At 50.6% G+C, this 13,945-nt stretch overlaps 5 protein-coding genes across 5 annotated transcripts; 2 read left to right on the top strand and 3 right to left on the bottom strand.

The window, feature by feature from the left end:
• The first annotated feature begins 82 nt into the window (after positions 1-82).
• On the top strand, positions 83-1,650 carry BO87DRAFT_348828 (AMMECR1 domain-containing protein). Its single transcript, XM_025620987.1, has 2 exons — positions 83-907; positions 991-1,650. Exons 1-2 carry the CDS (start codon positions 405-407, stop codon positions 1,457-1,459), a joined length of 972 nt encoding a protein of 323 aa, XP_025484553.1. The 5' UTR covers positions 83-404; the 3' UTR covers positions 1,460-1,650.
• A 448-nt stretch (positions 1,651-2,098) lies between these two features.
• On the bottom strand, positions 2,099-3,528 carry BO87DRAFT_297828 (serine/threonine-protein kinase; the record flags this gene model as incomplete). Its single annotated transcript, XM_025619033.1, has 4 exons — positions 2,099-2,690; positions 2,759-3,089; positions 3,159-3,249; positions 3,349-3,528. 4 exons carry the CDS (start codon positions 3,526-3,528, stop codon positions 2,099-2,101), a joined length of 1,194 nt encoding a protein of 397 aa, XP_025484552.1.
• An 883-nt stretch (positions 3,529-4,411) lies between these two features.
• On the bottom strand, positions 4,412-11,627 carry BO87DRAFT_454922 (DNA polymerase epsilon catalytic subunit POL2). The gene is made up of 3 exons (XM_025628604.1): positions 10,833-11,627; positions 10,635-10,774; positions 4,412-10,584 (listed from the first exon to the last, which is right to left on the bottom strand). The coding sequence occupies exons 1-3, from the start codon at positions 11,438-11,440 to the stop codon at positions 4,631-4,633; spliced, it is 6,702 nt and encodes a 2,233-aa protein (XP_025484551.1). The 5' UTR covers positions 11,441-11,627; the 3' UTR covers positions 4,412-4,630.
• A 249-nt stretch (positions 11,628-11,876) lies between these two features.
• On the top strand, positions 11,877-12,751 carry BO87DRAFT_372292 (cytochrome oxidase biogenesis protein, Cox20 subunit). The gene is made up of 2 exons (XM_025622247.1): positions 11,877-12,252; positions 12,316-12,751. The coding sequence occupies exons 1-2, from the start codon at positions 11,919-11,921 to the stop codon at positions 12,570-12,572; spliced, it is 591 nt and encodes a 196-aa protein (XP_025484550.1). The 5' UTR covers positions 11,877-11,918; the 3' UTR covers positions 12,573-12,751.
• BO87DRAFT_372291 (uncharacterized protein) lies at positions 12,622-13,931 on the bottom strand. The gene has a single exon (XM_025622246.1). It carries the CDS (start codon positions 13,720-13,722, stop codon positions 12,874-12,876), a length of 849 nt encoding a protein of 282 aa, XP_025484549.1. The 5' UTR covers positions 13,723-13,931; the 3' UTR covers positions 12,622-12,873.
• Positions 13,932-13,945: the final 14 nt, after the last annotated feature.

Here is a 13,945-nt window from a genome sequence, read left to right as displayed (position 1 = left end):
GATCACGTGGCGGCGTTATCGGCCGGGCTGGCTCGTACTTCCCCTCGTTGGGCTTCTTCCCCCTCTTCCTTCCCCTCTCTCATTTGCCTCTCTCTTGCTGCCTTTTCCGTGGACTCTCACCTTCTGGGCGGATCCCTGGCACTGGACTGTACGTTACTGCTGGTCTCTTCGTTCAACATCTGGTCCATCTCATCTCAAGTCCCATCGGACCTGTTGTGCTGCAAGTAGCCTTCTGGTGCCGGATTCCCCCGGTCAAGCCGAGCAACCGGGTGCCTGTCTAGTGGCAGAACTCCTAGGCTGTGACGAACAGACCTCAAATCGACATCGCTGTTTCTATACATATTCATTGAAAGTCCCGACTCCGTGACTCTTTATCTAAGCAAATATACATCTGGATATAAAGAATGGCCACCCCGGCTCAATGCTACTACTGTTTCGAGACCCTTGCTGCCTCCTATAGGCGCAGAGAACCAATCAGCCTTGCGTCTGTGGAAGAGCTCTGGGAACGACACGAACAATATAAGAAGCTCGCCGCGTTAGATGAGGATGACGATTCGCAATTCGTAGACGAGGACGAGAACACCGCGCCGCTTTCTGGGAAAAGCAGTCGCTCCCAGAAAATCAAAGTGCCCCGAGTCAGTCGGCTTCAGTCTGGCTCGAGCTCCTCTACAACACAATCTCTCGCGTCTACCAACTCATCGCAGTCTGTCCTATCAAGCTCAACCTCAGTCACGACACCCAATTCCTCGTCAGACACGGCCAGTGGCAAGCCGAGAGAGGACAAATATCCTCTGTTTGTAACATGGAATACTGTCTCGAAACACGGCCACAAATCGCTCCGGGGCTGCATTGGCACATTTGAGGCGCAGGAGCTTGCCGAGGGCCTGAAATCCTACGCGCTCACATCGTACGTATATCCCTTTCATTATCCATGAGACCGGGCCTTCCACCTACACCTTGGCAAGGCTCGCGCATGCTAACCGCCCACAGCGCATTTGATGACACTCGGTTTTCCCCCATTCCAGAGTCTCTTCTGCCATCTCTCTCTTGCTCATTGACGCTCCTCGGGTCTTTCGAGCCATGCACCAACGCTCTGGACTGGATCCTTGGGGTGCATGGCCTTCGCATCTCCTTCATTCATCGCGGCAGACGCTATGGCGCAACCTACCTTCCTGATGTCGCGGTTGAGCAGGGATGGACCAAAGAAGAGACCGTCAACAGCCTGATGCACAAAGCAGGCTGGGATGGGCCCTCCGAGAGCGTGGCGAGACGGTTTTTGCGAGGCAGCAGCAATGCTGGTCGTGGCGCTGCCGCCGCAACCAAGTCATGGGAGCAGGTCTCCGATTTCCGAGCCGTCAAGTACCAGGGCCTCAAGGCCAGCAGCAGCTACGCGGAATGGCAAGAATGGCGCCAATGGGTCCTCTCGCTAGACGATGGGAGCCAACAGCTTTTGAGTTGACGAGCCAACCAATGATTTCATTCAACCTGGATGTTCAATGATGCGATGGCGTTAATGAGACGGGAGGCGTTTTGTCACTTTTGGTTATTTCATGCATTCGGGACATTTTGCCACATGCCATGTAAACAGCGAAACCACGTACACGAACCGTTTATGTGGACATAACTAATGGGAATATATGTATCTTTCGGTTAAGCGTGCTCATTTCGCGATTAGACCCCTTCGGTACTATATCCTGTAGCTCTCTGATATTGTACACTGAAGTGCCTTGTGTGCTTAATGTCCAGCTACTAAGTTGAATCCATTCCTAATTACAATAGTAGGCGTAATGTGGGCTCAATCTGGTTGAAGGATCAAGAACCAATCCATCAATCAACCAATTACATCATTTGCTATAGTTACTACTAGGTATGAAAGAAAAGTGAAAGGACCAAGACCGAAACATCTTTCTTTTGCCACAAAAGCCACACCAGATAATAATCAGAAGAATCCACCCCCATCAAGGGTAGTAAGCATTCATAATAATAAGAGAGTGGGTGACAGTGGAATGGGAGGCAAAGGTATATAAGCTTAATAGTAGTAGAAACGACTCCACAAAAAGTAATAACAATACGATGTATATATACTTATTACCAACCCTTATTTCTTCCCAGTGCGACTCCACAACCCGGCGACCATTTCTTGGACTTTCCGCTCCTGAGCGCGGATCTGCTCTTCCGTCTGACCACGAGCATTGGCACGGCCGTCAATTTCCATGTCTCCATCGTGGTCCCGTCGTTCTTCGATGACGTCGTTGCCGTTGACTCGTTCGGGCTTGGGGTCGACGCTCATCATGCCGTCCATCATTAGGCCGCCGCCTTCGCGAAGCTTGTTGATGGCGCGAACGGTATCGATGGCCTTGTGGAGGGTGCGACGAGCGTTGAAGTTCTTCTTGACTGTCGGGAGGAGATCTTCGCCGGAGCCGAGCTTGTCGGCGGATGTGTCGTAGGGCGGGTTGACCCAGGCGTGTTGCAAGGCGTCGTGGGCTGTCATCCGAGCGCTAGGGTCGATGGTTAGGCAACGCTTGATGAAGTCTCGTGCGTCGTGGGAAACGCCGCGCCAGTATTCGATGGGGGTGAAGGAGTAGTCTGCTGCAAGGATGGCCTGCATCTCTTCCAGGTTGGAGTCGCGGTCAAAGGGGGTGTAGCCGCATAGCAAGAAGTAGGTGATGACACCGATGGCCCAGATGTCTCTGTTGGGTGGTCGTTAGTATATGAAAATAGTAGTCGTATTGGCAAAGTGCCACGGCGAGGAACGTACACTGGCTTTCCATGACCACTCTTCTTGAAGATCTCGGGCGCCATGTATCCCGGTGTACCGCACGTCGTTGTGAGAACGTGGAACTGCTCCTCGTCCATGATCCTCGACAAACCAAAGTCTGCGATCAGTAGATCCGCATTATCCTCCGGAGTGCGGAAAAGAAGGTTCTCTGGCTTCAGGTCCCGATGCACGATGCCGTGGTCGTGCAGGTATGCCACAGCGGAAAGAATGGCACGAATAAGATCCGCAGCGTCGGATTCGTAGTAACTGCCCTTTCGGCAAATGCGATCGAAAAGCTCGCCACCAAGCGCAAGATCGGTAACCAGATACACTGTAAATTGCGAGGACAGTTAGTCCTCGACAACTTTTATACTTGACCCCACACCAATCATGCACATACAGTTGTTCATAGTCTCAAAGTAATCGACCAAGGTCAGGATGTTCTGATGCCCCATCGACACCCTTTTCAGCACCGCGATTTCATTTCGAACCTATCATGATACCCCCCATAATCCTTATCATTAGCCTTCCTGCTATATCTCGACTTTCTCCCCAGCCACACCTGGATCTTCATCAGGGTAAAGAAATACCATGTGCTCACGTCCAGCCATCAAGCGCTTGTTGATGACCTTGGCCGCGTAGTAGTGGCCGGTGTCGATGTGCACACATTCCTTGACGACCGAGTAGGAGCCAGCTCCTAGGGTCTTTCCGGTCTTGTATCGGCAGGGCTGGACCTTCGGCCGTTGACCTGCTTGCGGTTGCGACGCCATTTATATATGATAAATTCAAAAAGCGACGGAGTAGTGTTTTGCAGGGGTGGAGTTCGTAAGGGTGGACAGTCGATAGGGTCCGGGTTTCAAGGCAGACGGGATAAGGGTGGTTTGGGCCTGCGTCTTCAGCCCCGCGGTCAGTATTAGATGGATAGACAAGATAGCGGATCTTGGAACCAATAAAGGTGAGCCCAATCAGAAAGTCGCTTACATACCTGCAGGAAGTGTAAAGGATTCACAGGCAAAGTGAAACGTGCCAGGGTGATAGGCAAAAATAGGGACTGGTTGTTCCGTCGCAATGGGACGATGTGGTGGAGTTCCGACTGCGGGGTTTCGGTGCAGACAGCCGTTGGGCGGACACTGTTCGGAGTGGGGAGGGTTTTCGAAACCAGTTGAGAATGGTGATGCTTTTGCAATATCTCTACAGAAGAGAGAAACAGGCTGCCGACGATGCTGCCTTTCTGGGGGAATGCGGGAAATGAAATTGATGGAGATCGGCGTGTTGAAGGGAAGGAAAGTAAGTTGGGGTGACAGATCGGATTGTGTTGCGCCTGCCACAAACACACGTGCCGAGGTGCTAATCAAGTCTCATCCATGGATCGCGTGCACTTGGTCTCGTATATTTGTAGTTGCGATTAAATTGCGATATACACCAATCAGACCAATGTTATTCTTCCCCACATCCACTATGGAAGTAGGCAACAGGCCTAGGACCCCCCATATAAGTACACATATGTGCATACTATTAGATTGAAGATCTCACGGTGGGGAGGACCGGAGGTATTTCCCGACATCTTGAACAGCCCTTAAAAGAGGGCACTGGCACTGCTACAACAAGCGTCGTTTTGAGTTTCTTAGCAACATTTCACCCACGAGCTAGATCCTATTATGCATATACTATGTATTGAATGGAGTCAAGATAATAACAATGCTAAGAACGCCATTTAAATGACCCTCAATCCCTTCCCTAACGCCTATCCAATGTTGCCCCCGGCCGCATGTATATATCGGAACCGAAGTGTAGTAGAGTTACCGCGGGTATAGCCACCAACCATCAACGCTCAAAACGACAACAAGCAATCATGCAAGAACAAACACATGTTCACATCTGTGCAAGCACTTCTCCCACAACACTCTCCAACAACTTGAGACCGTGAAACTTGGCCACACTGTTCAAGATGTGCAGCTTCCTCTCAATCTCCTTCCGATCCATCGTTTCCACCCACACTCCACTGCAAGAGCAGTGCTCCATGAAGTCACTAACCTTCAGCGTTCCACATTTCGAGCACTTCAGGTCCTGTGTCTGCCACCCGACAATGTACCCCTGGATTTGACCAATCAAGATCTCTTCCTGTGCCAATCGGTCGTATTCCGTTTGGCAGAACGGACAGCGCCATGGCTTGGTCGAGCTCTTACTGGCGTCAACTCCGGGCTCAGGAAGTACATCTTCATCCCGACACAAATCCAGATCTCGGATCAGGCAGCATGAGCCGCAGGTGAGTTCTGGGATTTTGAGACTCGCGCCGGGGTTCTCGAAGCGGCCTTCCTTGCTGAATTCTCGCACTTCGAACAGGGCTAGCAATTCGCGACGCAGTAACCGGGTCTCCATAGTAGTCATCTTTGATAGACTAAGGACTTGCATGAGTAGTTTCACGAGTTCCAACACAGGGTTGCGCTTCTCTTCATTAGGGTCCGACAAAACACCAGGGAGGACAGGGAAGACGTAATCAGAGGCTAGCTCCGGGTGAAGAAGCTCGTCGCGCTGCCGACGAATGAGACCAGTGATTTGCTTCTTCAGTGGCTTCGAAAACTTTTCTGCGAGGGCAGTCGAGGCTTCCTGGCTATCCTCGTCACTGGGACGTCCAATTGGAATCTGCGTCAATCGGGGCGTAGAGTCATTTGTATCCGGCCGTTTGAGACCGTGCATGAGTTCGATATACTCCACAACCCAGTCGTGGAAAATGGACTGCATGGGCGTGGGCAATGTACGGTTGAGCTGCCAGTGCATGACCGTCTCCAATTCTTGTTCATCGGACTCGACGACTTCTTGGCAACCTTTGCCACCGTAGTTATACTCGTCGTACCAAAGCAGGTAGTCCCAGTACTCCTTGATCTCAAGGTCGATGAAATGGAACGACGGGTTGGCTCGGATGGACTTGAGCACGTACTGACTGTATGCGTAGGCATTGCCCACCTCCGTTTTGGAGGTCTGGAGCAAGAGACGGGTGGAGCTAGCAAAGATGACATTTGATCCAACGCGCCTGAATTCAGCCATCAGGCGCTGGAATGACTTCCGTGACAGCATCCGCACGTAGTGATGCAAAGATCGATCATAGAGACATGAGACCGGGCTCTCTACCCATCGGATCAAATGCTGCACCATAATATCAGCCATGCTGTTTCCATCGCAAGCTTCAGTCCACCAGTGCTTGACCATCTCACGCAGCACAACCGCGCCGGCTGAAGCGAATGCCTTTTCGGAGTACAAGACACCGCCTCCGTTAGGGTCTGCGGATTGGCCGGACGAAGCCAGGAGTGTATCCGCACCCTCCATCTCGTTAATGATGGACGATGTGAGAATTGTGTTGATTGCCAGATTACGAACTTCCAACTCAATGCATACTGTGGTATACGCACTTGGAACATTCACCGATGGCATGGAGACTTTCTCAAGAGGACCGGAGATATCGTCTTTCTCATAGCCCGCATGATCAGGCCGAGGGTTCGAAGACCACCAGAGCACAACGTTGTTTTGTTGGAGCCGTCTGGCATACGAGATATCGATGAGGAAGCGAGGGTCATCGTTCTCCAAGTTGCAAAGAGGAACGTCACCGTATCTAGCAAGCAATGTCAAGTGTTGAATCCAGGCGGAGAGATAGAGGTAGTGAGTGACCAATCGTCTGGCAATGAAGGACTGCCATCCCAGAGGTGGGAGATCCATATCTGACACTTCCGGTTTGACTGGCAGCGTAGGGTACTCTCGAAGGATCGGAATATCATGGCACAGACGCTTCCTTTGTTGTGACTGGATGACCATAACAGCGGGCATGGTCTCTTCGGACTTGAACTTCTTGATCAAGTCTCCAACCTCCAGGTGAGCCTTTCTCCTAGTAGTCACCTGCGTGGTCCTGAAATGGATCTTGTCCTGATATTCGAAAGCAACCTGTGACTGGTATCCTTCCATGGTTTGCACTCTTCGCGCGAGAAGTTCAGAGTAGATCTTATCGAGGTTCGGAAGACCCTGAACATCCCTCGTGCGGTTCAGGATCACGACATGTGCCTCATTCTTCGTGCTGGAAAAAAGGGCGAAAATCTGCCTGTCCCCAGATGCGACATGATAGAGATAATGGAAGGCAAGTGGCGAGTCCAGAAGATACGGTTGCTCTGTGGTTGTCCGGCATAGAGTCGAAAGGTCAAAGCCGCGGTCCAGGCCTTCTCCGAGAACACCCCGTTGCTCCTCATCGAAAGTACAAATGCTTCCCAGCTTAAGAACTGCCCGGATGTTGAGAGGGATGTTCTTCTCGTAAACGCCCTCAACGCTAGGGTGCTGGAAGAGAACATCGATCTTGTCCGCTTCGCGGAGATACGTCTCTTCCGACAATGTTAACTTGAACAAATGGACCGAAGGATGACCGTTGGGCAGTGTGTGGTTGACCTTTTCAACCTCGCAGTCCGGCACGTCAACATCAGGAAGTGAGTCCTGTTTGAGATTGACGTAAATTTGCCGGGGCACCTTGACTGTGAGAGCATGGATCTTTCGGTCGATCAGCACAAACGCTCGCACAATGCCAGGCCTTCCTGTCTCGGAAAGCTGCAAAATTTGCCAGGTGTTGATGTATAATAACTCGGCTTGGTTTCTGAACAGATTGCTCAATGAATCGCCACCTGCGTTTGCCCTTTCACCGAAAAGTTGACGACGACGAATTCGGGCTTGTTTCTGTATCTTCCACTTCTGCTTCTGGTATTTCAGGAAGCCAACATAATCGTCCGCCATTGACGGCATCTTCGCGGGGAGGGTGGCGAAAGGATCAAGAGAGGTCTTCGACAGACCTTCCGGATGCTTTCGCTTTTGGGAGACCTTAGTTTCGGATGATGGCTTCAGCTTTTGTGTAGAGCTTGCAAGGGCTTCATCCAGATCACCTGTATGCTGTACACGATGGTCAAGAATATTCGTCGAGATATCTGTCAATGGATTCTTTTCTTGCTTATCGGACTTGATGAACATATCTGTCATCTTCGTTTGCTTGAACCTGTCGTCCTTGGTGTTGATCCGCCGTTGCAGCCAGTCGGGGTGAGCAACTCGAGGAACCGGGTTACGGATCTTCTGCAACGCAGCGGGGATGGTAATGAGCTTCTGCACAACGGAGCCCAGACGCTCAAGATAGTAGTCCCAGTCAATCACAGTACGAGGATCCATATCGCCGGGGTCATCTTTAAGCCACTTGCGCAAGAAGAAACGCTTCACGTTCTCCTCAGCGGAGAAGATCGCCACGGGAATGGCTCGTTCAGTGACAGGGGTGTTCCGAGGCTTGGATGAAATGATGTATTTGCAGTTCAGGCCCTTGTCCTTCACCATCTGCTCACCCAGGAACTCTGCCAGACGCCGTGCAGTTGTGATAGACGTTGACTTCTGGTTTCCATACTCTTCAAGTGTCTTCGTCATGCTCCTGTTCTCCGAAATGAGATCGATAAGTTCTTCGTCGGCCAAAGTTGCACCGTGCTCGTAAAGTACATCCAACCATCGGTCAGCCACCTTAGCCACTGCAGCATACGTCTCAGTAAGATTTGTGCCTTCCAGGAAGAATCGGAAGATTTGAGTTTGGAAAATCTTGATCAATTTCAGCTCTCCACGACGTTTGACCTCGAAACCCTTCAGTTCCGCCAGTGAGCCGTCATGGTTGAAAACTGCGTAACGTTTCTTCAAGTTCTTGTCTTCCTCCTTTGAGGTTGGCAAGATCATGGCTCTGTACGGACCATCGACTTCGAAGAAGATAGAGTTCTCACTGTTTTTGTCGTATCTGAATGTAGCAGGGTCGACCAGAGTCTGGTACTGATGATTTGTGTAGCTTCCGTGGACAAGGTGGTTCAGCATGACACAAGGATATGAGATACCCAGCTTCTTGCCATTTTTCAAGGTGAATGAAAAGTTCTCGGGGAATGAGCCCGGCAACATACACCAGATACCGTCAGTGTCGAGTTCCAGAGGTCGTCCAATGCGTTCAACTAGCTCTCTAGCCATCTGAATGATGCGAGCACCAGTCAGACACGTAACACCAGCCATTTCCATAGAGTACCATCGAGATCCCTTTCTCATGACATAACCATAGAAACTGTTAAGAATGACTTTGTGGGCAAGCTGTAAGGAATCATAGAGGACGATCATCTTTTTGGCCTCTTCCACCTCCGCAGCTGATGCTCCTGAAGACTTGAGAGCATCAGTCTTGCCTTTCCAGACCTTCTGCTTTCCTTTGAAATCGTATCTTCGGTCACGGAAACTGCGGACGGTGTCGACATAGAATGGGTTCTCTCGCTGGCAAATGATGGCCTCCCTGACCATTGTTTTGCTGTCGTGAATCTTGTGGTAAATCTTTTTGCTGTAATCCTGTAGTCGCTTTTTTACGATGCCGGCTTGTTCTTCGATGCTCATATCACCGAAGGACCTCATCGGGCTATTCTTGTGCTTTCCAGGGAACCTCTCATTTGCAACAGCCTGACGAATCATGTTGTACTCGTCGCGCTTGGCCGGAAGAAATTCACCTCTCCATGCCCATGGCATTCGCCTATCGCATGACTTTCCGGGTCGGTTGAAGTCACAAGCGGCACAGTTCGACTCTTGTATCATGGAGTCAGGCTGCAGTCGATTGGTGATCATGATGTTCGGATACATAGATGCAACGTCCAAGTGATAGATGAAGGGCACTTCATCCCTGTGTGGTCTCTCTTTGAGGTCAATCAACTTGTCCGCAATTTGCTTCTTAACTTCCTCGTAGTTCGTAACATCATCCATCGACTTCTTCTCTTCTACCTCGATACTGAACTTCAACGCCGCATCCAGATCCCGGAGGAGCTCGTCTATCGCTGAAGGCTGCACGTTGAACGTAACAGGGATATCGCTTCGAAACACACCGGCTTCAATACTCTCAACGTGTCCTCCGACATACGTTTCTGACTCGAGTAGATGTCCTTCGTAGAATGATTCCGGGGGGTCTTTGTGCTTGTTTGGCAGGACGATGTTTCCTTGATACGCCTGCACCATGAGCAGCATCTCACATAAAGTTCCAGTTCCTTTTCTCAGCGTGTCGTCGGGGTTGATAGGAAGAATCGTACACAGGGAGAAGATGAAAGGATGGACATATTTCATGTAGAGGTAGTATGTGGCGACGGCATCGGAAACGGAATATTCTGCCAGGGTCTGAGGGCGTTCGCTTGCGTACGGAGTCATCAGCTCTGGGTCGAGCTCGTCGGGATCGTATCCAAGCTTTGCGACTGTAACAGCTTTCAAACCACGACTTCCTTGGGGCAAATAACTATCACGGTTCACCCAGGCGAAGCAATCCATGTGAACACAGTGATCACTTTGGTAGATATCCTCGCTGTTCTTGCGGAAACCGATCTCCCTATACATGTCGATGCCGAGAACGCTAGCCCTAGCTTCCACGAAAGGCCAATCGAAGAAGTCACCGTTATAGGTAGCAATGACAGTAGGCTTAGCTTCTTTGATATGTTCGAAGAATCGCTCTAAAACGCCGCGTTCGTCGGGTTCGTTAAAGATCATAAAAGGACCACTGTACTCTGGCTTGGGCGTGTATTCGAAATCATTGATGTCTTCGGATACGATCTCACGGTTGGTGATTAGAAACCCTTGCCCGTCGATCATGTAGGATATCATCATGATTTGGTCAATCACGGAGTCGGGAAATTTCAGCGGTAGCTTGGTTGTTTCAATATCGAAGGCTAGAACGACAGGGTCGGCTCGGGTGAGTCGTTCTTCTATGCAGGTCAATGAGATAACGCCGTGCTTTGCCTCTACTGTATACCATTTTCCTATTCGGATGTCTTGAAGCCGTTAGCGACGTGAAGAGAATACACATGATGCGGGTACGTACCCTTGTCAATCGAGACTCGAACATGATAAGGAACATCATATTCTCGAATATCAATAATGAAGTCGCTCGCGTTCATAGTAGCATTAGATCGTGATTCATTAATAAGTTCATCGTCAAAAAGGTCGAACCCAGCATTTGCGCTACAGATACCGGTTAGCCCAAACTTCCAAGACATAGACTCCAGATCGATGCACGTACCTGGAGATCTCCATATAAGTATCCATCACATTTACATTCTTCTTGTTCTTCTCCGCCAGAGGAAGAAGTGTTTTGCGAACCTCCAACAAGTGGCTCACACTCGCAAAGTTGAGTTGGAGAAATGTCCGTTTGTACCCAAGCAGATGGTTTGGCAGATTGAGGTCCTCTTTCTCCACCCGCATTATCTTCTTGATGAGCCCTTCAAACATCCTCCGACACCAATCCTCGACCTCAGTTTCACGGCCCTTCTTCACGGCAATTAAGAAATATGGGTCGTATTCAACAGTTGCCTTGAAACTCCCACCTCCATCTTCGAGAAAGTAGTAATCCACGCCGGCGCGTCCTCCGGGGACATTCGGATCTTCTATGGAGGTACTGTGCATGTTGATGAGCCAGCCGACTCGTTTTTCGCCGGACTCAAACCGAGGGAACCCCAAGGATTCATCGATGCTGTTGGCCAGCCGGATTGCCTCGAATTTCTCATCTTGAGAGGTTGCTTCGGTGGATCGGAGGGATGAAAACTCGATTGTCTTCGTTCTTTTGGGATTAAAGGAGGCCGCGCTTGATCGGAACTTGTTCCCAAATTTGCTGGGTTTTCTTGAAGGCATTGCGACGGCGACGCGCCCACTGGCCGGGGCTGGAGATCACTGCAGAGCAAGGCGATGATGAGTTAGGCGAAACATGGAAAAGCAATGGTGTAATTAACACAGGACAAAGCTGCGCATGGTTGATTTTTGCTGTAAATTGGCTTCTTTTCTTTGTGAAATGGACGTTCCTTCACAGACACAGTTGAGCGCGCTCCAATGTAACTGAATTGGTCGTTGATCCACTTGCATGTTGCGGAGCCCAGATTTGCCCTACGCCATTCCGACGCGTTCGCGTTTTCTACTTTACGCGTAGTCATTGGATGATCGCGGGCACCTCGGGAAAACTATCCATTTCTGGTGGCTAACCGGGAGGTACCGGATAATAGGTTGATCCGTATACCGCGCATAGTTACCCGGTAGAGAAAATGCCCGCATAAGGCCATAGATTGGATATAGAGCGACGACAAGGTATCTCGAACCCACAATTGGATCTCACATAATGGCCGACGATGCGCGGGACTCAACTACCTCCACTCCGGAAGTGAGAGAGCCTGGGCAACAGGGAGACCGGAAACCGAAGCATGAGTTTCCCAAGTCGCAGGTCGGGAAGCTGTGGGATGCCTTCGGAAACCCCGAAGAGCCTGTGAATATGCTGCCTACAGCGACAACCAAGACCGGACAAAAGGCAAAGGATATCACGGTCACTGAGGCTATGAAAACAATGTCACTCGAAAATGCCATGTCTTTCCATAAAGCGCCGTGTGCGCGTGACTCGCTGCTGCTCGGAATCGGGGCCGGGTTCGGTGTAGGCGGCGTTAGGGGCGTGGTTGGAGGTATGAAATTCTAATAACGGATCTGATATAATAAATGGTCGCTGATGAATTGGATGAATTTAGGACTGCGCTCTATGTGGACCGCTTGTAACTGGGCGGTAGGTGCTTTCGCTATTACAGCGCTTGCAGCCCACGAGTTCTGCCAACGGCGTCGCGTGGAGGAATTAGACGGCATGAAACAGGCAGTGGAGTTGATGAAGGCACTCAAGGATAAGAAACAACGTGAGAAGGAACAGAAGATCGAGGAAGCGGCCCGTTTGGCAGAGGAGGAAAGGAAACGGAAGAGCTGGACCAACCTATCGAACTACAAGTTTTGGTAGGCTTTTTGTGCATCGCATGGAGTACTGGAGTTGGATGGAATCTCATTGTATAGTACTATGTATAAAGTGGGCTGGTTGCAAAAGTACATATTCCTCTCTATATTAGGGGCTGCTACCCTATCCAACCTTGAAGTTGTGATGTCGTCATGTCTCGTGTCGATTATTTCAATCCAACGCCCGTTTCGATAAAGCCATAATAACCGATAAACTCCAGAAGTGTTAGGGATATCGTAAGGGATAGAAGGTGTGTCTCGAGACAAGGGTGTTCATACGCATATGCATACTCATGTGAAATCCGCATCTAGACGTCAAACTTGACCCTTTTCTGAATGGCACCAGATTGGATAGACCGTATCCTCTCGAAGTCGGCACCGTCTCGGCGTTCTCGCCGCTTTTCGCGCGCCTCTCTGGCTTCACGGCTCCTCCATTCTGCGACCTGTTTCTTTCTCCTCTCTGACCTGGCCCAAGCCATTGCCGCAGTCGGTTTGAAACCAATTCCATTCAGCCCATATCCGTCGTCAGTAGGATCAGTCGGGTTGTGACCCGTGATTTCCGAGTCATGCCATGTAAGTGGGTTCTCATCAGCTGTATCGGTTATAAGAGGTGGTGATGCACTGCGGCTACGCATCCTGGGAGAAGTCGTAGGGAGCTTCTTCTTGCGAGGGCTGGGTGTCGATCGTCTCTTTCTGGGAGATGGTGATCCGGATCTAGCAATTTCAGGAGACTGAGTAGCTTCCGCAAACTCTGACAGCTCCCCTGGGCTGGGACTAATCTCCATCGAGGTGTTCGCTTCGGATAAGGTGTAAGACTCATGAGAATCACCGTCTGAGGTAGGCCAGTTCCCCGACTGTGCCGTATGTGCGACTATGCCCTGATCTACTCCATACGGCACTGGCGACGTAGAAATTTGATCCCCGCGGATAGCCAATCGCCCCAAGCGACCAGCGACTAGCGCTCGCGGGCTGTATCGACCCCAGTCCTCTGCTTCCCGGATCTTGGATTCCTGGGGGTTGGGGATTGAGCCGCTTGATGTAGGTGAAGCGGAAGGACTGCGGTAATCAGAATCTTCGGACGATGCTCGCTTACGTTTAGGCGATTCAGAGGACATCGTCGGCAGGGTAGTTGGCATCATCGCGGGGCTGGGATTCATTGCGAAGGTGGGGGCATCACATCGACCGCGCCGGCTATGGTAAAGAATGACACAGTAAGTGTGCGCTAAATAATAAAGCTAGCTTCTTAGTATCTTGACCAGAGTCATAAACGAAGCCATTATAACTAAGTAAATGGGGAGAGCACTGATGCTCGGGCCATGATATATGGTAGTAGCTGAACGAAGGGAAAGCGCAATGGGGTTGTCAGTCCTCGCTTGGGGG

This window comes from Aspergillus neoniger (genome assembly GCF_003184625.1).
Source record: "Aspergillus neoniger CBS 115656 unplaced genomic scaffold BO87scaffold_2, whole genome shotgun sequence".
NCBI lineage: Eukaryota > Fungi > Ascomycota > Eurotiomycetes > Eurotiales > Aspergillaceae > Aspergillus > Aspergillus neoniger.
The sequence above is the reverse complement of the archived record's forward strand: the minus strand, read 5'-3'. Positions and strand labels throughout refer to the sequence as shown.

Coding starts and splice junctions, on each gene's coding strand:
- BO87DRAFT_372292 (XM_025622247.1), top strand. CDS start 11,919: ATGGCCGACGATGCGCGGGACTCAACTACCTCCACTCCGGAAGTGAGA. Junction 12,253..12,315: donor CGTTAGGGGCGTGGTTGGAG/GTATGAAATTCT, acceptor GGATGAATTTAG/GACTGCGCTCTATGTGGACC.
- BO87DRAFT_372291 (XM_025622246.1), bottom strand. CDS start 13,722: ATGAATCCCAGCCCCGCGATGATGCCAACTACCCTGCCGACGATGTCC.
- BO87DRAFT_348828 (XM_025620987.1), top strand. CDS start 405: ATGGCCACCCCGGCTCAATGCTACTACTGTTTCGAGACCCTTGCTGCC. Junction 908..990: donor AAATCCTACGCGCTCACATC/GTACGTATATCC, acceptor AACCGCCCACAG/CGCATTTGATGACACTCGGT.
- BO87DRAFT_454922 (XM_025628604.1), bottom strand. CDS start 11,440: ATGCCTTCAAGAAAACCCAGCAAATTTGGGAACAAGTTCCGATCAAGC. Junction 10,775..10,832: donor ACTTATATGGAGATCTCCAG/GTACGTGCATCG, acceptor CGGTATCTGTAG/CGCAAATGCTGGGTTCGACC. Junction 10,585..10,634: donor TCGAGTCTCGATTGACAAGG/GTACGTACCCGC, acceptor AACGGCTTCAAG/ACATCCGAATAGGAAAATGG.